Raw genomic sequence first — 25,067 nt, 5'->3', positions numbered from 1 at the left:
CGCGAATTGCGCGTCAAGCGCGAGTGATTTACATGTTAAGTCAATGCAAAGACGCGATAGACCTACTTGCGGCGCGAATGACGCGAGTTGCGCGAATGACGCGAATCGCGCAAATTGAGCGTTCGCGTGATGAGTTGAAAAATCTTAATTTTGCGTTAGTTTACTAGTACATTCAAGATGTGGGTGGCATTGTTTTTCAAGAAGATATTTATGAAGATATTTGTTCAAATTCATGTCATGAAAGTCAAATCAATAAACGCTCAAAAACGCTAATACATTCAGTAAAAAAAGTAATTCCTGCCCCTTGTGATGTTAAACTGGTGTTCCAAACCTGTCTGCCTTTCTTTCTTCTGAAGAACACAAAAGATATTTTGAAGAATCTTGGTAGCCAAACAACACTGGTTCCTTCCCATTGAATTCCATTGTATGGATACCAAAATATCTTCTTACGTGTTCCACAGAAGAAAGAGTCATATACAGATTTTGAACATGTGGGTGAATAAATGACACTTTTGAGAACGAATGAATGAATCAATGTACTCATGAATGCATGAATAATATGCAAGTCAATGCAGATAAGCAAATACAATGTAGCTAAACGTAATTTAAACAACATACTTCCCATACTAGTTTATTTAACATCTACTTTTAATAAAAGGAACTACATAATGTGTACCTAATAAATGCAAAAAAATCTATGAATAAGTAAATGCTTTATTTTTGTTATTAATCCTCCATTTATAATGATTTCATGTGCAGAAGTTTTTGTTCACACTCTTCTATGACACGAACACTCACAGTTGTCAGTGGTGACAGAAACACTTTGGGTTTCACACACTTTTTCACATCTAGATTAATAGAAATTTAAAAAAAGTGTGAGATGGGACACAGTAACACACAGTTTTCCCACACACGCTTCTGCTGCTTCTGTTAGTCAGAATGGAAAACTGTCAGGAGGACAAAAGATGTTACGTGAAAGACACAAGAGCGACAAACTCACTTCCTGTGGACAAACTCCATCTGTGTCCTCAAACACAACAAGAGAACTTTCAGTCCTGGCACATTTACACACTTAAGATATTAATTTTCTATACTATTTCTATACTAAAATATTAAATGCTTCCGGTTTAATGTTCAAACTAGGCATGTGTATGAGTAGTTGCATGATAAAGAATTTGTTCTGCATCGCCAAGTCAACTACTACGAACACACTATTTAAACTTATTACTATTTTAAATAGCTTTGGCCGCCCTGCCAACAACGCTATAGAAAGATTCCCTCAACAGCCAAGACGCACTTGCTCCTCGCTGTTGCCGGCTGCGATGTGAATGGACAGTAAGGTTTAGTTTTTCTGATTCAGTTAGCAAAACATTACAGGAAGTTTACTCAAAGAAAATCATCTCATGATCCTAAACATTACTTTTTTGGTTGAACACAAATCTTCTTTAAGCCAAGCGGCATTGCCATATTTTAAATTAGTGCTTGGATAGGCTCATGTTCATTTTACTTTCGCTAAATAAGGTTAAATTATTATCACTTTCAGAGGTGGACAGTACTTAAATATTTATTTTCACTCAAGTACACTTTCAAGGGTACCTCAAATTGTTTTAGTACTCTACATTATAAAGTATACAGTATATCAGTCTCTTATATTTTTAATAGTAGTTAAAGTTTAAGTAACGTATCGTTTTAATACGTTTTTTTACTGTAATTTGGATGAAAAAGAAAGTACAGTTATGGTATGTATATGATATGTAAAAATGATAAGCAATGATACGATATGGAAATTACATGCGAAAAAGGGAAAACACTGATAAGCACAGGTACTTGAAAAACATACTTTAGCAGAGTAAAAATACTTAAATACAGTCCACTGATCACTTCAAAAGTCATTTATCAACGCATTGGAGTTGTTTGGATTACCTTACGAATACAATACGAATTTATGTTTTGGAGCTTTACATTTTTGAGACCTACGTAGCGGATCATACAATGTTGTTGAAGAAAGGAAGTCATCAGGGATGGAATTAAAGTAAGCAAATCACGAGAAAGCTTTCATTTCTGGGTGAACTATTTCTTTAAACAAAAAAATAATTTGATCCTTGTAACAACTCTGCAGTTGCCATTGACAATGGATCCCAGTGGATCCCACAATGCACCACTCAGAATTCAGTCTCTGTCCTGGTCCAAGGGGAAAATAAAACTTCCATCCTGATCTAAGACAAGTTCCAATGAGTAGCTTCTTTCAATCTAAATGGAAGAGCTGATAAAGGGAAAACAACTGTACAGAGAGCAGCGAGAGGGATTGAAGTCTGATTCATAGGTTAAGGCAGAGCCGTGATTATGTGTTGAGCAAATTGAAGGTCTCAGAAAAGTGTTCAAGTTTATGAAAATTAACCTTTTAAATCACACAGGAAATAAATAATTATGGGAGTAGGGCGATATAAGGTTGAAAACAAACCCTTTCATAAATTACACACACACAAACCATTTTCTTTCAAGTGCATCCACTGGCCCATTTACCGGAGGAGAGCCCATCTATCATCCAAGCTCTGTTGCCCGGGTAACCCAGTTAATATTCCAGACACGAGTAACAGTGAGAGAGAAACAGATACAGTGATTCACAAACAAACAAGCAACACATTTATAGATCCAACACATGTTCTACAAAACAACATACACATTGATATACTTAACATGCACACACACAAAAAGTGTGAAACACAACATATTATTTGACAGAATTTTAAGTGTTTCTACAAAACATCTTTATATACCAGCATAACAAAAGGAAGTTCTATCACACGTAGGTCTTTTTACACATTCAGCAAACAAAATTATCCACATATGAATATAGCGAAACATTCTTATGCATATGTATACAAATAAATAGAATTCATGAACACAAACACGACTCTCATACATGCAAGCCATATGTTAATTCATTTTTCCCACTTTCATTCATAAACTGCAGTCGTTGTGCTGAATAAATGGGGGGATAACCCCTATATGACTGCAGTAGCATTGAAGCCCCTCAGCCAATCAGACGAGAGGACAAGGAGGAGAAGGAAGACAGCGGGATGGGAGGGGGCCAAGGAGATACCGCATAACACTGCAGCCATCCCATCCCCCACGTTTCATTCACTCGCTCGTCCATTCATCCTTTCATTGATTCATTCAATCATTGATTCATTCATAAAGTGCGAGATATCTCGCTGATCTGGACAGTAAGATACGTGCTTGCCGTAGCACAGACGTGGGTTACAACGTCTTACATGACCCCCAAAAGGGTAATGCAGAGAAGAAGAGAGATGACACTCGCAGTGCGAAGTGTGCGTGCTGACTCACGCCCTTCTGTCTGACAGTGACTCATAATGTTATTTTACAGTCTCAAGTCAATGCTGCTCATTCAACAATCATTTCGCTCAAGCTCACTGTGATTTAACTGCAGATTAAATGTGATTATTCTGACGCAAAACAAAAGATACTTGAAAAGTTCTCTTGTTCTTTGTTAAGTCGTTTGATGCTCCAGGAAGGTACAGCTGTGCACAAGAGAGAAAGAGACAGAGAGGTGTGTGTGTGTACGGGGGACCCTCCTAATGGTGTCGGGTACAAGCGGCCATGGGCACTTCGAAGACCCCCTCCTTCTCACTGTGTGCTCTTTCCATTCTGTCAGCAATGACTCAAATGAGTTTGCCCGGTGACTGAGTGGAAAAAAGCACTTGGAAAGAGATACTAGAAATACGCTGACACCTATACACAGATACACAACATTCAAGGACTGTTCTACGAGTCAAAAGCCACTGACGGCATCTGTGGAGTGCTGTTGATCTCCACAAAAAAATGAAACATCCCTATGATATGAACCACAAAACACATTTCCAAAAAATATCTGAGACCACAAAATAACGTATCACAGAGACGCGAATGATCAACTATGGCAGGATTTAATTTTCTATGTTCTGTATCTGTATCTATAGAGACCTTTCAATTGAATTCCCATTGTTTTTCCCAATGCATTTCATTTCAACGCAGCTTTACAACCAAGGCCTGCACAGTTTATTCCATATCCAGTTTCCTTCTGAAATACTGTGAATATTGTAGAATTTCATTGCCTTAAAAACGTTTCTGCTACTGTTACTTTTCTTACTGTACTGAACCTGTAATATTTTTACATGCAAATTTGATGTAAATGTATAAGCGCATTGGCGTAGTTCACACTATCGTTAATTCAGGCGTGTCAGGATGCTGAACACTGAATAGGTGTTATAATGCAAATAAAGGTGACCCTGTGCTAATGGCTATGGATTCATTATCATGAGAATTTCTGAACGAGCCATTTTAAAGGATTAGTTTCGATAGTTGTTTCAGTGGCAACGACCTAAACAAACCCTATGCGGCCCAAACGTAACTTCCGGTAGACCTCTGCAAAGAATCAATAACTGTCGAGTAGTTTTAATTTAATTTAATACAATGAGTATACAATCAAATAATCATATAAATGTATATCATTATAAATTAATTGTTACATTTCTAGCCACTAGCCACCCCGATAACTTCGGGCCTGGCGCGTGCGTTTGATGACACGTCTTTAAACGTTCTTTACAGACTGCAGAAGTTTGCAGTACAAAGTGCATGTCACTTCATGTACACATGCTGGTGAAAAGCATTATGGGATCTGAACTGCCTCTCCCTGTTAAAGAATCTGCGAATGCTGGCTGTGGGGCTTCCACTTATCTGCTCAAACAACAAACTATTACACAAGTGCAGAAACCCAAGAAACAACACACAGCTTTAATGCTTGCTCTGCCCGAAGCAAGTGTATTATGGGTAAGAGAGGACAGTTATGTTGTGGTGCCTGCTGCCAGTCAAAGTGAAAAAAAATAAGAAGTTTGAAGAAGTAATAAAAACCATCAAAATCTAGCTTGATGCATTAGAGGACTATGAGTATGGTTTATTAAATGATACAGAGAACATTAAATGATCACATGATGAATAAAAACTCCTGTTACACCGAGTTATACACATTCAAACTTTTCCTCAGCAACTACAAAAAAAAGCAATCCAAGTGGAGTAATACATATAGACAAGCTGTTTACATTTACAGGGTCAGAAGTTACAGGTAAACACACAAGAGAAGTGTGCGTGCCGTGTAGGAACGTGTTCTCAACTTTCATATCATCTCAGCTCTGAAAGGTCACATAGAGCGTCACTCTTGTGACTGTGGGCTGCTGTGGGAACATGATGTGGGTGGAAAGGGTGCCCATAAGAGGAGAGACAACAACAGAGAAATACAAATAATGCAGATATTTCTTAGTTCTATACTCAATGTATAATCATTTGGTTTTAATTTGTCACAGACAAACGACACCCACTTATATCAGAATAAATCTCATTATCTTTACATAATAACTTGCATTTGTGCATATTGCGTGCCTCGAAACACTAGATTAAACCTACTAAACCTACGTTCCACATTCACAAGCCATCTACCTCCAACCTAACTATGACACACATCACTATTGTTTTGTCACAATGAATGAGGGTAGTCTGGTAATCGGACTGAGATATAGCCGAACCAGCCCCTGCGGGTGCAAGCTGGTGCTATCGATTTGAAGAACAGATCTGGAGCTCTGAGAGCAAACTAATCTTCATTACAGCACCAGCTGAATACATAATGATGTATTCTGCATCCACACATTTATTCTCCCATCACTACATTGCCCCAAGAGCTGGGCTACAGTACTGCTGTTATGCAATGAAAAGCAGTTGTTCTCAATTCCAGCTAATGCTCATCACAAAAATCGTGTGTATCTATCTTTAATTATTTATTCATTTTTAAACTAACAATTTTATGAAAAATAAAAAATGTTCATTAAACATTCAGTATCAAAAGATATACATGCATGCTGACCAGAGGACATGATGAGAGTGTTCTTTATGTATGATATGCTCTAGGCCTAGGGATTAATTGAAGTATTCCAAATGGGAACACAAAAAAATGATGAAAAAGGAGAAATTGTAGTAGTGGTCCATTGCCTCCAATACAACACATATTCACTGACATTGTCTGATTAGGGCTAAAAACAATGTGATGTGAAATAGTCGTATGGTATAAATTAAGATGAAATAAACTTATAATATATTATACCTACATCATATGGTTTGCTCATTACCTTGGAGTGACCTGAAACCGGTGTTATTAGCCTAAATTTAAATAGATAGTTCACCCAAAAATGTAAATTCTGTTATGATTTACTCACCCTCAAGTTGTTTCAAACCTGTATAAATTGTTTTGTTTGGTTGAACACAAAGAAAGATATTTGGATGAATGTTAGCAACTGAGATTTATGGGACACCAAAGACTAATTAATTATTTTATAATTGTTTTTATTAACTAGGAAAACAAACCGTTCTAAATCTCAACTTGAGTTTGAGTAATTCATGACAAAAGTTTTATTTTTGGGTGAACTGTCCCTTTAATTTTTTAAAGACATAGACAGTGGTGCAGCGCCCCCTGTCGCTCACATCTTTAAGATAACTTCATCAACGCGCAAATAATATTAATCAATCACATTTAAGAGATGAAAATATTATAGGTTTACTTACCCAATATTAAAATAGTTTCTTCCACCCCTACGTGCTTTTTGATCAGATGCTCAAATTTGGTGAAATCTCCGAACCACTCGAAACTCTCCTCTGTCCGGTAGCGCTCATTCCAATAGTCCACGTCTTTATATCTGGCGTTAGAGTCTGGCAAATACTCCATCATTCTTTATTACAAAAATAAAATATATTCCGATTACCACCTGTTAAATTCCTACAGGCTTGTTTTCACAGAACTACTGCTTATATGTCAATTGTTACGTTGGTCTCGTCAGAAGTTGAACAAGCCGGCTGTGATATGTTTTGTTACGCTTTTAGCATAACGTGGTTACTATGGCACCGATCTAAGCCAGCTCGTGCTTAATGTTTTAAAGAATACATACTCATATTTAACTCATATGTGTATGAAGCGCTAACTGAAATACTGCAAAAACCAGAAGGAATTTGATAGATCTACCAGTGTTCTGGGTCTGTCAAAAGACACACACGTGTTTTTCATCATACAGTGTGAAGTCATGAACATAAATGACGTTACAAACTAAACACAGTCATGTCAAAATAAAAGTTAAATGAAACCCATGAAGTGAAGGGTGAAGGTCTTAATGCCTTCTTAATATATTTTAAAATGTACATGTTTTCTATCATTCCCTTTATCTTATTTCTATACAGAAATATTCCGGTTGTTCAGAAACGTATTTTCAGAAAAATTGCGAAATTGTAAAAAAAGTTATAGTAATAAAATTCAAATAAAAAACGTTCCTTAGACAATTACCACTATTTATTAACGTTCGTTTGCTTCCCTGAAAGCCCATCAGGAGATTTCTTTTCAGACTTTCTAACCACATGATTGACCAGCACTGACGCACCGTTCGCAGCTTTAAACGGTTTCATATGCATACATTGTTCTTCTATGTTCGCTAACGATGATGGTCCTGTAAGTGCAGTCCATTTAACTCAAATATTCAGATTTAAAACGCTTTACGATTCCCACTGACCGGATAAGCGTGAGTGAGTGGGGCGGCCTGATGACGCACTTCCTTTGGCGCGCTGTGTGAAATTCAAAGCTCCGACTCCGACCGTTGAGTAAGTGCGACCCGAGCTCTGTGGATTCACATCATAAGTATTTTGTCTTTATAAGTTTATTGTCTGCTCAACGGTGGGTTTATCTGATATGTTATTTGACGTACGTAAATACAGAAGAGTTTTTCGGATTTTAAGATGTGTCTGTTAAGTCAGAGTTAGCGTAGCATTTTAGCTCTCCTTGTTTTGGATCAGCACATGCAAAACATTTACCTAACATTTGTGGTTATGATAATTTAGTACATCATTTAAGTGTTAGATATTATTGAAATACGTGGCTTTTCTATGTGCATTTATGTTGGGTTATTTCTAACAGTTTCTATTAGTGTACCTGTATGTCTGTTTTATCAATGTAAGTTACGCATAACGTTCATTGTGTTTGTGCAGCTATGTCGTGGGATTTTATTGTGCCGATTTGTTTGGATGATCTTGTAAAGTCTGGAGCTGTTAACCAGTATGTGGTTCAAGATGTGTTGTCTGCTAAACAGCTTCCCTCTCACCTCAATAGTGAGTATATTCTGAGATCTTGAACAAGTATGATGTTATTGCAGATATTGGTGTAATTTACAGCTCTCTGTTTCTTGTTTAGGTTTCAAAGCAGCCCTTAGAAGTCATGGACCACTGTGCATCCTCAAGCATTTTGACACCGCGTACAGTGTCCTTCGGTAAGTGTTATCTCATCACTCAGCATTCTCATCAATAAACAATGTTTAAATCAAGAACCTTGTAGATTAATTAAATGATTGACGTTTATCAGAATGCCAGGATTGCAATAATGAAATCAGATCAAATTTATGTCACTTACTTTTTGGTCTTTTGTAGACATTGCCGCACAGTGGATTTAGCGGTGAAAGAAGATACCCTTGAACTGCTGATTCAAGGTTCTTGTCCCTAACAAGTGCTTTTTCAACTTCAATCAAATCGTACAAAACCATCTCTCATAACCCATTGTTCGCTCTCTGTTCTCAGTGGTTAAAGGCATGTCTGTCTCTCTGCCGACCATCCTCATGTCTGCCTCTCTGTCAGCCGCGGAACGCAAACAACAGCTCAACACTGTGAAGATGAGCGTCTTTCTCATTTGCAAGCTCACTGAGATCCTTGAAAGTGACTCCTATAGGGAGACTATTGTCACAGCACCCATCAAGGTACATTCAAGTTACACTGTTTGTGATCATGTGTTAATGGCAAACAAAAATTCTGTAAAAAGTTGCCCAATGATGAGACTAAGGCAAATACGAGCTGAATGGCTGGGGCGTTGTGTTCTCTAGCTCTCTGATTGATGGGTAATCTTGGTAGTGCGGTGAAGATTGGCTGCACTGCTGTAAGGGCCCATCCAAAGCAATATCAGCTGCCATTCAGAAGAAAACACAATCTTCCCTTAGAAATGGATCATTGTGGATGAAATGCAGCTTACAATGTGCGTATGTGTGTTGAGTATGTCCCGTCTGTCGGTGTGCGTGTAAATGTGTCAGTTAGCAAAGAGTCATGCGTCTCTTAGGCCTACCTGCTGTGAATGTTTTCTTTGGTAATCTGAGGGCAACATTAGATGGTGACAAGCTTGTCATGTGATTTACACAAAATCAATATTCTAAACATTCCGTTTCCTGTTCTCTGTTAGGGTCGGAAGAAGGATAAAGCTGCTGGAAAAGGTCTTGCACAGTGGGAAAGTGAGAGAGAGACGGTTCTTCAGTGTTTGACTCAGCTGCTCCAACTGGACATACGGACACTATGGAGTCTGTCTCTTGTAGAGGAGGAGTTTGTCAGGTAAAAGGCTGTTTTACACTTGGATTTAATCTCTGTCTTTGGTGATTTATCTTATTTACACTGGATAGTAAACTGAGGCAGTATAACATAAGATTGTTTTGATATTAAACTGCTCATCTGACATACATAGCTGTGTGACGTGCTGTTGCTATAAGCTTCTGGAAAATCCCACCATAAGCCACATGAAGAGCAAATCCACTAGGGATGCCATCATCCATGTGCTGGGAATCATGGTGAAGAAATACAATCACATGTTGGGTGAGTTCATCATTGGATTTACTATTCTGTTGATCTGTCGTATAAAAGAATGCCCTGAATATATTGCTGTATACTAAGACTTGCGTTTGTGTTCCGCAGGAGCTTGTGTGAGAGTGATTCAGCTCCTGCAGCACTTTGAGCAACTGGCGTCAGTGTGTGCTCAGGCTGTGTCTGCTTGGAGCTCAGAATATGGAGTTAAATCTATTGTTGGAGAGATCATGAGGTAAGGACAAGAGGTGTATTAAATAAACGCTACTGCTACAGAGAATGCTGTTCAGGAAATGGATGTGTGTGTTTGCTGGAATGCTCACCGTTCTTGTGGTTGTGGGTTTCAGAGAAATTGGCCAGAAGTCGAGTGAGGAGCTAGCCAGAGAAGGTTCAGGTGTGAAGGGTTTCTCCAGCTTTCTGTCTGAACTCAGCACTCTGGCACCTGAAGCCATGATCCCCAACATCAGTGTTCTGCTGACGCACCTGGAGGGAGAGGTACATACCGTTTCTTTCATGCACTGAGAGATATTTCTGGTATTACCTGCAGTCAGATGTTAGTGCTAGCCAACTCGTGTGGGATATTATAAATATCAGTGCCCAGTGATGAAACCAAGGCGAATATGAGCCCACTGATTTAGAGGCTGAGCTCTCCTGTGCTCCCATTGGCTGGTAATCTTGGCTGGACAGAGGAGATTTGCTGTTCTGCTGTAAGGGCTTGCCTACATTTAACCAGCTCATCCCTCTTTCAATCCTTTAAAGAAATGGGGGGAGATAAAGAAGGGGAGCTCACAGTGTGCGTATGTGAAGGGTCACAGGTTGAGTCTCAGTTCTCTGGAATAAATCTGTGGGCATTGAGCGCTCTCTTTGGTAATCTGAGGGCAAACGTTATTGTGGTTTCTAGAGAACTTTGTTTTTTTGTCTGGAATTTAAAAGTTGCATCTGTACGCACAGAGTCCAAGTTTACGTGTGGCCGTTTGCGAGGTTCTTGGTGAGGTGTTGGTGCGGGTTCTGACCGGCGATAAACTCGATGATTCGGCTCGTGCGGACAGAGACAGATTCCTGGACACGCTGCAGGAGCACATCCATGATGCACACTCGCACGTCAGAGCTCGTGTGTTGCAGGTCTATACGCGTATCGTCAACAGCAAGGTGTTTGTTTTGTCATCTGTCTACATTTATTTATTAAATGCTGTGTGTTTATGGGTAGATACTTAGACATAATTCTGTTTCCGTTAGGCTTTGCCGCTGTGCAGGTACACTGAGGTTATGGAGCTGACTGTTGGTCGCCTTGGTGATAAATCAGTCAATGTGTGTAAGAGTGCCATCCAGCTGCTTGCGGCCTTCATTGCTCACAACCCTTACAGCTGCAAGGTACAACCGAGCACAACTTAAACAGTCTGTACACACAGTGTGTTTACAGCGCTTACAGACTTTATACACTTATCTGTCTACCCAAAGGCAAACTAAAGGGATAGTTTACCCAAAACTTAAAATCTTGTCATAAATTACTCACTCTCAAGCCGTTCCAAATCTTCATAAAATGAGTTTTTGTTGAACACAGAGAAAGATATTTGGACAAATGCTTGGTACCAAACCAAAAGACCCCATTGACTACCATAGTAGGAAAGTTAAATTAATAGTCAAAAGTGCCGCACAACTGTCCTGCATTCTTCAAAATATTATCTTTTGCGTTTAACAGAACAAACAAAAGTTTTTTGTCCTATGGTAGTCAATGGGGTCATATAACTGTAGTTCTAAACATTCTTCCAAATATCTTTCTCTGTGTTCATCAGAACAAATACATATTTACTTTTGGGTGAACTGTCCCTTTAATGATTCTTTCAAATAATATGTTGTTTTTTGTCTCAATTTTGACATCTGTAGTTGAGCAGTGTGGACCTGAAGAAGCCACTGGAAAAGGAGACAGGCAAACTAAAAGAGATGAGAGAAACCATGAGTGAACAAGAACCTGGTAAGCATCTCTTTTTAGTGGATTCAGTTATATCTTCTCAAAGACCTAAAACACTGTCATCTGTGAAGTTCAACATTTCTGTTTGTAGTTGCAGTGATCACTGCAGCTGATCTTTGGGATGCGATGAAGCCTGAGGTGGAAATGACAGTGAAAGCTCATCTTGAGCCCAGCAGTGAGGAAGAGAGAGATGATGAGGAAGATGAGGCAGGTGGAGACAAAGAGAGAAGCGACAGAGACACTGCTGTCCAAATCGCACAGTTCCTCAGAGATAACAAATACAGGTACATGTGACTGAGTAAACACAAATAAATGTTCTTCCCTTAACAAGACTGTGGTGTTAAACTTGTGTGTTTTTATGTGTATAGGCAGGCAGTTGCTCTGTGTGTACGGGCTCATTCTCTGTTCCCCGATTCTCCATTTTTCTCGGCTCTGGCTAATCTGAACACCGAATCCCTCATAAACACGCTTGCATCACTCTTCAAGGGTAACATTACTCAATCAAAACAAATACTGGTTTAATGTGTCGTGGCACAGATGTTTAACTCTAAAGCCCAAAGTATACTTTTAGTTTTTGTCTACGTGAGCCTGTATGTGTACAGTCAATGCTTGATACCATGTGTGAACTCTCTAATTTAAAAAGAGAATGCTTTATGCCAGGGTTTGCATAAAAACTGAAGTTTACATTGGGATTAAGATTTATTGAGGGGTGCTTTTTCTACCATTGCGCCGAACCATTTTGTAACAGGGTACAGTTATGTTACCACATGAGCCTGGTTCGTCAGGGCACGGTTTGTGTTTACAATCTACAGATTTCTGTTATTGGCCCTGCGAGAACGATTCGGCGAGGCGGTGGAAAATAGCAAATTAATAAAAAAAATATTTTTAAGTTTACTGTAAACTGAAATTTACTTTAAAAGTGAAACTTTTGGTCAGTCGGGCCCCTTGTTTTATTTTTGTACAAAAATGTCACCTCTTGTGTTTTGGAGGGACTGACACCTCTTTCTCTCCTCACAGGCCCAGAGCATGAGGCACCTGAGGCAGATGTGGGTGATGCTCCATCCACCCCACAGAAAGAAGCAACGGAGGGAAGAGAGAGTGAACTAAAGAAGCAGGAGATGTTGGTTCAGTACTTGAAAGACACAGAGAGCTTCGCTCTACAGGTGGAAAGAGCAATCGCTGACATTAACAATATGCTTTACTGGAAAACTACTACAGGTAATTACTATCATGAAATATTTATTGGTAACCAATATTAACAGAGTCTTTTTTTAAGCAGATTTTTCATAATCTGGACTTTTTGCACTTTTGGTTGAATAATAAATGAGAAATTAATTGACAAATGCAGCTAATAATCAACAATATAGAAAATGGCATCCTCTCTGATTGGTCTCTTTCTCTCAGTGGTCCAGGAGGCTGTGCAGTTTTGCGTCACAGCGTTTGAGTTTAGTGTGGCCGACTCTGTGTGTGGGGTCAGAAAGATGCTGCCGCTGGTCTGGTCCACTGACGTTGCCGTCAAAGATGCTATCATTCAAGCCTACAGACGCATGTACCTCAACCCCCACGGTGACAGCACCAGGTACAACTCGTGCTTTCCTCAAGACTAAAGAAACACTTGAATCTTGATACTGTTGTAGCTCATAACATTTTGTTTGCTTGTTCCTCAGAGCCAAGGCTCAGACTCTAGTGGACAGTCTGTCAGAACTGATAGTCGATGCTTCATTAGGGACCGTTCAGTGTCTGGAGGAGATTGTGAGTATCTATTCCCTTATACGAGCCACTTAACTCTTTCCCCGCTAGCCTTTTTAAAAAAACGTTGCCAGCCATTTTTTTACATTTTCACAAAATTTTGTGTAATAAATTTATTATCCACCCAGATCAGACTCTGAACAATCATCAAAAACTGATAAACTATATATATTCTAGGTTCAGAGATTCTGTACTTTTTCAAAAGGTGTGTAACTGCGCCACCTGCTGTACAACACTACAAACACTGATTGCCGTAATAACTCGTCTTTGGCGGGGAACGTTTTTTTAAATGACGAGATAACTCGTCAATGGCAGAGAAAGAGTTAAACACTTCCTTGCTTTGACAAATAGTTTTAATTGTTGTGCAGGTGCAAGAGTTTTTCAGCAGTGAGAGCGCCCTGCAGACTTCAGTCGTGCAGGTTCTGTGGGAGAGATTCTCTAGGAAACGAGAGACTTCAGCACTTCACAGGAGAGCTGCAGTGCTTCTGCTGGGCATGGCAGCACGGTGAGAAACTTGAGGTTCTTTACATTGCCGCTCAAACTGCAGCTTATTTATAGTCTTGTCGGATTGCTTTGCCCAATGATGAGACCAAGGCGAATGTGATCTCACTGGTTAAGATCCTGAGCTCTCCTGTTTTCCTATTGGCTGGTAATCTTGGCTGGGCAGTGGAGATTTGCTGCTTTGCTGTAAGGGCCTGCCTACATTAAACAAAGCCCCTCCCATTATCTTATCCGCAAAGAAATGCAGGAGAGAGAGATGGAAGGGGTGGTCAGTGTGTGTGCGTGTGCGTGTGCGTGTGTGTGTGTGTGTGTGTGGATACAGGACGAGACTTGGTTATCTGTAATATCCAGTGGGCAGTGAACTGCTTCTTAAATAATCTGAGGGCACTCTTGTTCATGTCTCCCAAATTGATAAAATGATAAATGAAGTTCTAACACTTATGTTTGTTTCTTTAGCGCTGAGAGGGAAGTGGTGCTCAGTAATTTGGACACACTTTGTACCGTCGCTCTTGGAGAAAAGGTTGCAGAAGATTATCTCCTGGCACGGGACACACTCATCACCATTGCTAACATAACTGATCATTTGAGGGTAAGGATGCAAACACATACACTCCTCTCACAGGTTTAATATACTGGTACTGAATGTATTCTTGTTTTCTGTGTTAGCAATCCAAAGGGACCCCGTTTAGGCTTCCTGTGGACCATCAACTTTTCTGCTGTTTGTCACAGGCCATTGCTGATGGTATGTGTTTTTACATTTTGTCCCATCTTTTCATATGCTTGCTTTAAATTTCACCTTTTGTTCCTAAAGTTGTACCACTTGATCAACAGGAGTGGTACAGTCCGACCCACACTGGCAGACCTTCATGGAACAGGCTGTTCGTCTCATCTACTTCCTGGCCGAATCTCCTGACCAGTTGTGTTCACGCCTCCTTCAGCGTTCTGCTCGTCTCCTATTGGAGCAGGTCACAGATGGTGGAGAGCCCAACCAATCACAAGTGCAGGAAGCTGGGTCTCAGAGCACTGAAGAGCAAGGTAGGGTGGAATCTTATGATACGTATTGACGATAGAATCTTCTGTTACCAAACTCATCCTGATATTCTCTTGCTCTAGTGAGTTGTTCGAGTCTGGCCCAGGTGTTGTCTCTCTGTGGAGCTGTGGCTTTCTGGCAAATATTTCACCTTGAGAGAAGCATTAGCTCCGAGCTGCGCAGAAGAAGAGGTGAGAGAGAAGAAAAGGAGGAGAAAGAGAAGGCACCTGCCAGCAAATCAAAGGTTTGTGAATGGAGGCCTGGTTTTCTACATGGTCACATTTTAGAGCTGCACTGTGCAATGTTTAACTCATTTATATATTGTTTGGTAGGGGGCCAATGACAGTTGTGTGGAGGAGGAGCTTGGGCTGGTGGGCGCCTCTGCTGAGGACACGGAGGCAGAGTTTATCCGTAAGGTCTGCGAGACAGAGTTACTCGCTGGTGAGTTTTTGAAGCATTTATTGAACATTTTTCTTTTTTTGATTGAGTTAATTCATCTCTGCTCCAACTCTGACTCGATTCATGTTTTTCTTTCTGTAGAAGGGAACATGCTGAGTGCATTTCTGCCCCTGTTGGTGAAGGTTTGCAGCTCTCCAGGTAAATATTCTCATCCTCAACTCACCACTGCTGCCTGCCTGGCCCTGTCTCAGTACATGATGATCAGGTATTTTAACACTCGCAAACACAGCATGCCTTCTGTTTCTGTAGCTTTGTGTTAACATTTGTGTGTTTCTCCAGTCCAGCTGTTTGTAAAGACAACATCCGTCTGCTGTTCACCGTACTGGAGAAATCTCCACTTCCAGTCGTCAGAGCCAACACCATTGTCGCACTTGGTGATCTAACAGTCCGCTTCCCAAACATCCTGGAACCATGGACACCCAACCTTTATGCCAGGTAGACAAAAAAGCTCACATTTTTTTAACTGAATGTATTGTCAGTTAAGCCCACTTCTTATTACCAAAACCACACATTTCATAAGCACAACTCTGTGTTTGTCCTCAGGCTAAGTGATGAGAATGCATCTGTTCGTCTGACCGCCATCACAGTTCTGACCCAGCTGGTGCTGAAGGATGTGATGAAGGTCAAAGGTCAGGTCAGTGAGGTAGCCGTGCTCCTGCTGGACCCGGAGACGCACATTGCCAGCCTCGCTCTTAACTTCTTTAATGAACTCTCTGCCAAGGTAAGTGTCTCTCATGGTTCCTTTATTCCAAACTATTCATCTTGAGAAGCATTAGATTGAGTGTGAGAGAAGTTCAAATGATCTTGTTTATTCAAGGACAACGCCATCTACAACCTGCTACCAGACATCATCAGCCGATTATCTAATCCTGAGAGAGGGATAAAGGAGGAAGACTTCAACACCATCATGAAGTGAGAAATCATTTATGCAGCTGCTGCAAAGTTTTGCCTAAATCACAGATTAAAAACAAACACTCTATTTCTGTCTCAGGCAACTCTTCTCCTACATCACCAAGGAGAGACAGACAGAGAGTTTGGTGGAGAAGCTCTGTCAGCGGTTCAGGACTGCAAAGTGAGTAACGCACACTTTGCATAAAGCAGCTTGCCAAAGATGTGCATAATGAAAATGACACTATAGTGACAAGCAAATGTAATTGTCTGCAGGACTGAGCGTCAGTGGGCAGATCTGGCCACGTCTCTGTCTCTTTTGTCAGTGTGTGAGCGAGGTTTTAAAAAGCTGCAGGAATGCTGGGATTGTTACAGCGATAAACTCACTGAGCCTGGAGTCTATCAGCCCCTTCTCTCCATCATGGCCAAACTCCGCCGCAGAGCCAAACCGCAGTTCAAGGTACGGGACCATGACATCTTATTCAGTCCCAGCCAAATGTGTATACTGTATATACACAAAACCAGAGGTGACTTTGACTGTATTAATGGTAAACGTTTTGTGTTGCATATACAGGCGCAGGTTGAAGACTTTGAGAAGCGTTTGACAGCAGTTCACACTAAAGGGCTGGAGAATGTTGAGGGCGAAGAGAGCCAACCGCAGGTGGGAGACACGCAGAGCCAAAACTTCCAAACACCACAGCCGCAAAAGAATAAACGGAAAACCACACGAGGTGATGATCAAAGCAAATTAATTTCCGCAAATAAGTAAAAATCTAATTAATTAAAATTCGTTGTTTTGTGTCTTTATCCTTCAGGTCGGGGTAAACCTAAATTAGATGACAGTGATCTTGTGACCCCAAAAACAACTCGCTCACGCCAAAAGCCTGTCATAACCTTCAGCAGTGATGAAGAGGAGCAGGAAGAGGGTCAGTCTTTTTTACACTTATCTCTTTGTGAGGTATATTTTCTTACAATTATATTGAGACTAAGAGCTGTATAATAGGTTTCACAATGAAAAATGTAAAGCTAAAAGATGCAGAAATTCTTTGACTGCATGGTCATTTTTTTTTACATTGAACAGGTGTTGTCAGGCTGAAATCCGAAATTAAAGTGATTTGGTTGATGTCTGGTTGATTGCAATTCCTAAATAGTTAAGGGTTCCATTGTACCTTGTATTTGCATAGTGCTGAACAATTCTCTTGTAAGAAACTTAACTTATTTAAAGGCAATAGATTTTTATCAATGATTTTCTCTGTTGTGATTGGTTGTTTCAGATGCTGTCATGGCTGAAAGCGAGACTCCTAAAGTAACTACACCAATTGCCCGCACACGACGCACTCGACTCAGACACTGAGAGCACTCTTCTGTTTCCTTTGTTTTTATATCTTTTTATGCATATAACATTTTTTCAGTAAATGTTGTCTTTTTTAATGTTTTAGTTGCCTTGTCATCCTTTCGTTTAATTGCTTTTAATAAAACAGGTTCTAAACCACGAAAACTGACTCTGATTCTTTGACTCCACATATCAAGAAATTCATTTTTAACTTTGCCTTGTAGACTTTGTTTGAGTGCTTTCTTTAACGTAGTTAAAAACTGGATCCACCTTGTATTTAGAATAAAAGTCACCGAGGTTTCTCCTTATTTAAAAAGTCTTGTATTTCTTAGGGGTTTATATGTGGGACTTTAGTTTTGCAAGTGGTCAATTTTCTCAAGAAAGTAACATATTAACGTTAGTGTCGGTCTTCACGGAGCTGAATTGTTTTTGGACACGCATTTATTACTCCTATATGAATAACATGCTGATATTTCGCAAAGCGTTTGCTGGTGCACTAAGTCGAACAAAGGTTTAACGTTAACGCGAGATTCTTGAAGATCTCGACTGAAGGCTCAGACTCTGAGCAAGTTGAGCAACAGTTGCTGGTCCGCTGTGTCCAGTATTGTTCAGGAGAAAACTCAAAGCTAAACTTGACATCACTCATTCCAGCGTCATAAATCGGCGATAATGTATTTGATTGCATTTCGTAAAGCTCTATTAAATCAACGCTTGACAAACGTTTGCAAGAATGAAGTGTTTTGTGGCGAACGAGGGTTGCAAATATGCAGAACCAAGTCAACAGTTCCGAAAAACTACAGCGATTATGAGAGCATGAGACGGAGCTACAACCCTCCAGTTCCTCTGCATTATAATTTCGCTAAAGACGTGCTCGAGCAGTGGGAAATGAAGGAAAAGGTATTAATATATGTGTCTAGAATTTACCTTACGTAGAAGTTGTCCTGGATTGTCTTTGTACTCGAAACTAAAAGTGTATTGATTTACATTTTGCAATGAAATTATATGACATAATATTTTGACATTTTCATTAATTATTAGAAAACTGGAGTGTTAGTGAAACAATAATGGACGGAACGACACGTGAAGTCACGCACCATGTGTAGCTACGACACCGTTCAGCAGGCTGCAGCCAGATGTACTTATAAAAGCTTTAAAGTGGTCATGTGACAAGGCTAAAACGAATATTATCGTTTGTTTTAGATGTAATGCATACAATGAGCATACACGGTTTAATGTTATCTTGTATCTCCTTTTCCCGCCTCTCTGAAACTTGCAAATGTTAAACTTAGCTCATCACTCTGAAGCGAGGTGTGCTATGATTGGCCAGTTAACCAGTGCGTAGTGATTGGTCGAATACTGCAAGCGTGTGACAGAAATGTAACGCCTCTTACCATATTTGGAACATCAGGTTGCAAAGAAATTGCACAACAGGTATGCCCACCTTACATGCATGTGGGCGGTCTTAGTCACATCATACCACAAACTGATGTAGATTTGTGGGGGTGTGGTTACACGAAGCGTTTCAGGCAGGTCTGGGTGAGAATTCGCTTTTAGATAGAATGCATCTTTTGCTCCTACACTTTTAATTTTTGCAATATAACATGTCTATATAACATGCAATATAACATGTCTAATACATGCATTGGCAACTTATAACACACCGAAAGGCACAGAAAACACGTATTCGCGCCATATGTTCCTTTTGTTCACGCTGTTGTAATTATTCAAATTATTATTAAGTATTACTTTTTATTAATTTGTAAACCATTTTATTATTTCACATTACCAGCGTTTGTTTAAGCGTTGCATTGTCATATTGCCTATATGTTCTTGCCATGTGTTTCTTTCTAGAATGGACAGAGGTCTTCTCTTCCAGCTCTGTGGTGGGTAAATGACATTGAGGAGGTCAGATGGAGTTTTGAGGAGCTGGGCTTTCACTCTAGAAGACTGGCAAATGTTCTGTGTCAGGTGTGCGCTTTGGAAAGAGGGGATCGTGTCTTTCTCATTTTACCCAGAGTTCCAGAGTGGTGGTTGGTCAATGTAGCGTGTATTAGAACTGGTATGGGCTTAAAAACTGCTCGAGTAAAAATAATCAAATGTTATAATTTCACCCTACAGAAAAAACAGCTTAATAACCAAATGGCCCTGGGAGCACACTATGTTTCTGATTGTGTTTTTCATCTTGTGCATTGTTGTCTATTCTGTTGTTATTCAGCTTGATCTCGTGTCATAACACAGGTACGGTTCTTATCCCTGGCTCCTATCAGCTCACGGCTCGAGATATCCGCCACAGACTGCAGGCCTCAGGGGCTAAGTGTGTGATCACGGATGAAACCTTGGCTCCGCTTCTGGACTCAGTGGCTAAGGATTGCCCGTCGCTCAGAACCAAGCTTCTGCTATCCCACAGGCCCAGACACAACTGGGGCAACATGACACAACTGATGGGGTAAGTGATGCAAAGCAAAAAGCAGAGATGCATGTGCTGCAAGCAGGTTTCTTCAGACAATGTCATTCTCTTACGGTTATTCAGAGAGTTTTAAGGTGTGATGACCAGGGCTGCATTTCCCGAAAACAAGGGATCTTGGCACTTAAAGACAACATAACTTGGGATTTTTAAAGGTCCTACTTTGGTTTATGGAGTGTCCAACAACAAGTTTATCTACATAGAAGGTGTAAAACACTATTATTTCATAATTGTTATTCCAAACTTACTTGCATTTACATTTAGTCATTAACATTTACTTCTTGACTGACTCTCAAATGACATGTCCGCGATTCATCTGTCTAATCCCCTCGTATCCGCTAGCCTAGTATGATGTGATTGGTCAGATGGTCTAGTCTGATTTGTCTTCCTCAAATGAGGCACACGAGCTACAGTATTTGGGGGAGAAGACATCTTTCTCGTGCGTTTACCAAAAATGCACTTAACATGACTGCACGTAGCAGTGCTTTAAGTGTTACTTCCTAGTCGCTATTCGTTTGACAGGTGATGAAATGGCTCGTTTTTGTAGCACGCGGTTGTTTTTGAAATGTTTAGGCTTATTATTTTCACCCGATGCGCATGTGGTAGCTGAATATAGTTTATTGTTGTTTAATAAAGCAATAAGCGCCAAGAAGCAGTGGGTTACAGTGCATTTTATAACGGCCTAGGGCGTTTTGGAGTGCCTAAAACCCCCTTAACTGTTATAAAATGCACTGTAACCCACTGCTTCACGGGGCTTATTGCTTTTATGAAACAGTTATTCCATATGCGTAGCAAGGTTTCAGAAAATAACATAAATCTAATGATATTTAGGCTATGTAATTCGGTCAGCCGTTATATATAGGGGTATTTTATAACAGCTTAGAACTTGGCTCAGCCAATCAGAACCAAGGACCAGAACTGAACAGTTTATAACATATTTTTTGTGCAACTTGTAATACCTTACGGATTGTTACATCTACTGCAATTGTGCAATGTGTTTTGCATGTTCTAGGGGGAAAAAAAGGTTTTATTACACATTTCTAGGTCCAAACAAAATGTTTTTTATAAAACAGTCAGTTCTGGTCCTTGATTCTGATCGGCTGAGCAGAGTTCTAAGCAATTATAAAATACCCTTATTTATAATGGCTGACCACGTTAAATAGCCTAAATATCACTTAATTTACTTTATTTTATGAAACTTTGCTACGGATATGGAATAACCGTTAAATAAAAGCAATAAGCCACGCGAAGCAGTCTCGTCACAACGCTCTTAGCAGTTATATAAAATACACTGTAACCCACTGCTTCTTGGGGCTTATTGCTTTATTGTACACATACATTACCAGCACTCAGTTAATAATAAGCCCTAAGTTTGGAAATTATAAATATGAACCTTTCAATTAGACAATGATAAAGGGAAGAGCTAATCAATCCAATTTCTCAGCAAATCAGGAATTCAGTTTCTTTAAGTATTGCCTTCTGCAGTTGTTGGAACATATGATAGGCAGTGTTTAATAAATAAGGTTTGTAACCGCCTGAAAACCTTTAATCACATAGTTCTTTAAAATAATAATCACAATTGGCTCAAAGAGAAAATAATGGCTGCACAACCGCAGCAGAAGAAAGACAAAGACACCGACAACCACCAAGTGAACATTTTGACCATTTCTCTTTTTAAACATAACATTTTTACTTGTGAGTAACTATAATCCAGCAATCCATCAAACAAACAGGCATCCTTTGTTAGAACCAATAACTTGCCTATAATATATATTTTTATTATTTACTTCATTTATAAATGTTCTGTCATTCAAATTTTAATTGTACTGTGATTTTTATTTATTTTGTTTTGCAAAAACAATGCTTTTGGGTAACACAGCCCTGGTTACATAATTTAATAAAACTTGAGTACATAATTAAGATCAAGCATTATGTTTGTTTTTTAGAATGGTGTCAGATGAGCATGTTTGCGTGAATACCAGGAGCAAGGAGCCCATGACTATCTTCTTTACCAGTGGCACAACCGGGTCTCCTAAAATGACCCAACACAGCCACTGTAGTTTTGGCCTTGGGCTTACAGTGAACGGCAGGTTTGAATATTGTCCATTTTGAATGTTTTAAAGTTAAATGATGAATATTTGAAAATATTCAAAAGGTACAATGTGCGTATTTTGTATATTATAAATATTATAGTACTTAACTTCAGTGTTTATTTGAAGATACTGGCTTGATCTTACGGAAAGGGATGTTTTCTGGAACACGTCAGACACGGGTTGGGCCAAATCAGCGTGGAGCAGCGTGTTTGCTCCATGGATCCAGGGGGCGTGTGTGTTTGTTCACCACATGCCACGATTTGACACCAGTACAGTTCTAAAGGTACATGAAGATCACATGACAGTTCTTAATAGTACATTTATGAAGAAGTGCTTGTGTTTCCTACAATCACTTCCCTCTTCTATTTGCTGGGTAATTGCAATGGTTATTTTGCCGTCTTGAAAGACTTTGTCCAGGTATCCCTTCACCACTTTCTGCACGGCACCAACAGCCTATCGAATGCTTGTACAGGAGGACAAATCCAGGTAACCAGGAACTTGTGCTCTGATGTCCCTGATACAAGTTAATGCTTCTTACCTCATCTTAAAAAGTAGTAAGACTCTTGATTGTATAATTTAGCTATGATCTTCATTGTATCTGTGGTTTCTGACAGGTTTTGGCTCCAGGCGCTAGAACACTGTCTGTGTGCGGGGGAGCCCATAAACCCAGAGGTTATGTGGAAGTGGAAGGAGCTCACGGACTACACATCTATGAAGGATATGGACAAACGGAGACTGTAAAATTGATATGAGAAAAAGCTATAAATTTTGATCTCCACTTATGTAGCCACAATGTCATGTTAGACATCCATCGTAGTAAAAAATTGCTTTCCATTCAGGTTTTAATAGCCGGCACATTCAAAGGCATGAAGATCAAACCTGGGTCTTTTGGAAAGGCGGCACCTGGATATGACGTTCAGGTAACCAAACAGCAAATATTGCGTTTAATATTTCCTGCGAAGTGATTTGTAAATTTTTTGTTGTATTGGTTGAAGGTAGTGGATGAAGATGGCATCATCGTGCCACAAGGACAGGAGGGAAACCTGGCCATTAGAGTAAAACCACACAGACCTTTTTCTCTCTTTACAGAGTATACGGTACTACTGCTTTCTTATGATTTCACTTTACTACACTAACAGTGTTGTTCAGTTTTAACATCCTTTAACCGAATTAAGTTTTGTTACTCCATTCTTGCTGTAGGGGGAGCCAGAGCGCACAGCAGAATGTTTCCGTGGTGATTTTTACCTGACAGGTGACAGAGGAATGATGGACGATGAAGGATATCTGTGGTTTGTTGGCAGAGCTGATGATGTCATTCTCTCTGCGGGGTACCAAATTCTAATCCGATAATGATGATGTTAATGATGAATGTTTATTCTAAATGATGTTTAACCTTATATTCTTTGATTGTGTGTCTCAGGTATCGCATCGGCCCATTTGAAGTGGAAAATGCTCTGATAGAACATCCAGCTGTCGCAGAATCTGCCGTGGTCAGCTGCCCTGATCCGGTTCGAGGAGAGGTACCAAAACCAACACAATACTGATTCCGGCCCATTAATATTACTGAAAGATGTGTACATGGCCGTTACAGTCTTTATAAACTAAGGTCTAGAAAACAATAAAATATTGTAATAAATACTGGAATCAAAATGACTTAAGTGATTTTAGTTCTGCTTTGTGTTTTAGGTGGTGAAGGCATTCGTAGTTCTGACAGCAGCTTTTAAAATGAATGACCAAAAAGAACTTATCCAGGAACTGCAAATGCATGTTAAGAGTGTCACAGCGCCCTACAAATATCCACGCAAGGTAACTCATTTCACTGTCAGAAATCATTTCAATCAATTGATACACAAGTGTATGAATTTTGATATTCAAATGTTTTATTAATACACTTGTCAGATTGAGTTTGTGGATCATCTGCCGAAGACCGTAAGCGGGAAAATAAGGCGCGTGGAGTTAAGGAAGAAGGAATGGGAACAAAAGACAAGCTTAAACTGAAAATGCTACCAGAATATTCTAACATCATTCCACCTCAACACATGTAATATTCCCAAGTGTTTTACAACGTTCACAAGTATACACAGCTGCACATTTGTTGACATGCATTTCATATGCATTCATATTTTGTGTTTGTATGTTTCTTTGACAGAAAAAGAGCTCTCAAATTGTTCCTCCATACAGTGGGGTTGTAAGCTACGATCATGATTTGTGTGTTTGTATTACAAATTTTTAAACTACATGAATCTTACCGTTATGGCACTGATGTCTAGACTCTCTTCTGGTAGCAAAAGTTGTAGTCCTGCTGCTTACCTGCAGGGGGAAACATTTCATACGTGTGAACTCCATATCAGAGCACACTACTTACTTCTACTGTAATATACATTTAACAAGTGTAATGGTTTAATAATGCTCCTACCTCATGTTTATTCAATTTTAAGCACAAAACATCTCAAGACAGCTAGACCGGGAGCCCAAATATTACTTTTTTTTTTAATGATATTTCATCTCTATTATAAATTTGAATCATTTGTTAAGGTAACAAAGAAGTAAACATTTAAATCAGTGCAAACATCTTTCTAAATTCATTATGATGAAGGCAAACATTCAATTTCAATCTTATTTTAAAGGGAAAGTTTACCCAAAAGTGAAAATCATGTCATCATTCACTCACCCTCTTGTTGTTCCAAACCTTTATATATTAAATTAAATGTCGTTGTTTCGCTGAACACAAAAGAAGATGTTTGGAAAAATGTAACCAAACCTATTGACTCCAATAGTATTTATTTTCCCTACTATAGGGCAGCAAATGGAGGATGAGATCTGTTTGGTTACTGACATTTTTTCAAATATCTTCCTTTGTGTTTAGAGAAGCAAAATAATTTATA

At 39.5% G+C, this 25,067-nt stretch overlaps 3 protein-coding genes and 3 non-coding genes across 11 annotated transcripts in view; 5 read left to right on the top strand and 1 right to left on the bottom strand.

Annotated features, from left to right (window-relative positions):
- ece2a (endothelin converting enzyme 2a) overlaps window positions 1-10,095 on the bottom strand; it is a 54,159-nt gene extending 44,064 nt beyond the window's left edge. The window contains exons 1-2 of one of the 6 annotated variants that reach the window (XM_056744738.1): window positions 10,020-10,095; window positions 6,610-6,773 (exon numbers count right to left, since the gene is read on the bottom strand). In XM_056744738.1, coding sequence (XP_056600716.1) covers window positions 6,610-6,772 — 163 coding nt within the window. In that variant the 5' untranslated portion in view covers window position 6,773; window positions 10,020-10,095. Of the gene's footprint in view, window positions 1-6,609; window positions 7,098-7,378; window positions 7,699-10,019 lie in introns of those variants that run through there. The other 5 variants (XM_056744737.1, XM_056744734.1, XM_056744736.1 and 2 more) reach the window with 5 other exon arrangements.
- ncapd2 (non-SMC condensin I complex, subunit D2) lies at window positions 7,566-17,804 on the top strand. Its single transcript, XM_056744643.1, has 32 exons — window positions 7,566-7,689; window positions 8,074-8,193; window positions 8,276-8,351; window positions 8,509-8,567; window positions 8,656-8,831; window positions 9,305-9,450; window positions 9,581-9,708; window positions 9,808-9,931; window positions 10,044-10,191; window positions 10,648-10,845; window positions 10,933-11,067; window positions 11,581-11,668; window positions 11,757-11,949; window positions 12,034-12,152; window positions 12,683-12,883; window positions 13,070-13,244; window positions 13,333-13,417; window positions 13,783-13,919; window positions 14,372-14,504; window positions 14,582-14,657; window positions 14,747-14,950; window positions 15,029-15,189; window positions 15,278-15,386; window positions 15,486-15,609; window positions 15,684-15,839; window positions 15,948-16,125; window positions 16,222-16,316; window positions 16,396-16,476; window positions 16,569-16,752; window positions 16,867-17,023; window positions 17,108-17,218; window positions 17,567-17,804. Exons 2-32 carry the CDS (start codon window positions 8,076-8,078, stop codon window positions 17,644-17,646), a joined length of 4,155 nt encoding a protein of 1,384 aa, XP_056600621.1. The 5' UTR covers window positions 7,566-7,689; window positions 8,074-8,075; the 3' UTR covers window positions 17,647-17,804.
- Window positions 8,896-9,225, top strand: LOC130418571 (small nucleolar RNA U85). The gene has a single exon (XR_008906380.1). It is a non-coding gene; the product is annotated as a small nucleolar RNA U85 (small nucleolar RNA).
- LOC130418569 (small nucleolar RNA U85) lies at window positions 10,292-10,577 on the top strand. Its single transcript, XR_008906378.1, has one exon. It is a non-coding gene; the product is annotated as a small nucleolar RNA U85 (small nucleolar RNA).
- Window positions 13,990-14,302, top strand: LOC130418570 (small nucleolar RNA U85). The gene has a single exon (XR_008906379.1). It is a non-coding gene; the product is annotated as a small nucleolar RNA U85 (small nucleolar RNA).
- A 219-nt stretch (window positions 17,805-18,023) lies between the features above and the next one.
- Window positions 18,024-24,733, top strand: acsm3 (acyl-CoA synthetase medium chain family member 3). Its single transcript, XM_056744698.1, is given in 14 exon segments — window positions 18,024-18,522; window positions 19,477-19,684; window positions 19,864-20,071; window positions 22,036-22,179; window positions 22,309-22,465; window positions 22,589-22,668; window positions 22,797-22,876; window positions 22,879-22,919; window positions 23,022-23,102; window positions 23,178-23,279; window positions 23,383-23,510; window positions 23,603-23,702; window positions 23,869-23,988; window positions 24,082-24,733. Coding segments are annotated over 14 exon segments (1,776 nt in total). The 5' UTR covers window positions 18,024-18,294; the 3' UTR covers window positions 24,181-24,733.
- Window positions 24,734-25,067: the final 334 nt, after the last annotated feature.

The sequence above is a fragment of the Triplophysa dalaica genome, chromosome 3 (genome assembly GCF_015846415.1).
Source record: "Triplophysa dalaica isolate WHDGS20190420 chromosome 3, ASM1584641v1, whole genome shotgun sequence".
In the NCBI taxonomy this organism is placed as follows: domain Eukaryota; kingdom Metazoa; phylum Chordata; class Actinopteri; order Cypriniformes; family Nemacheilidae; genus Triplophysa; species Triplophysa dalaica.
The sequence above is the reverse complement of the archived record's forward strand: the minus strand, read 5'-3'. Positions and strand labels throughout refer to the sequence as shown.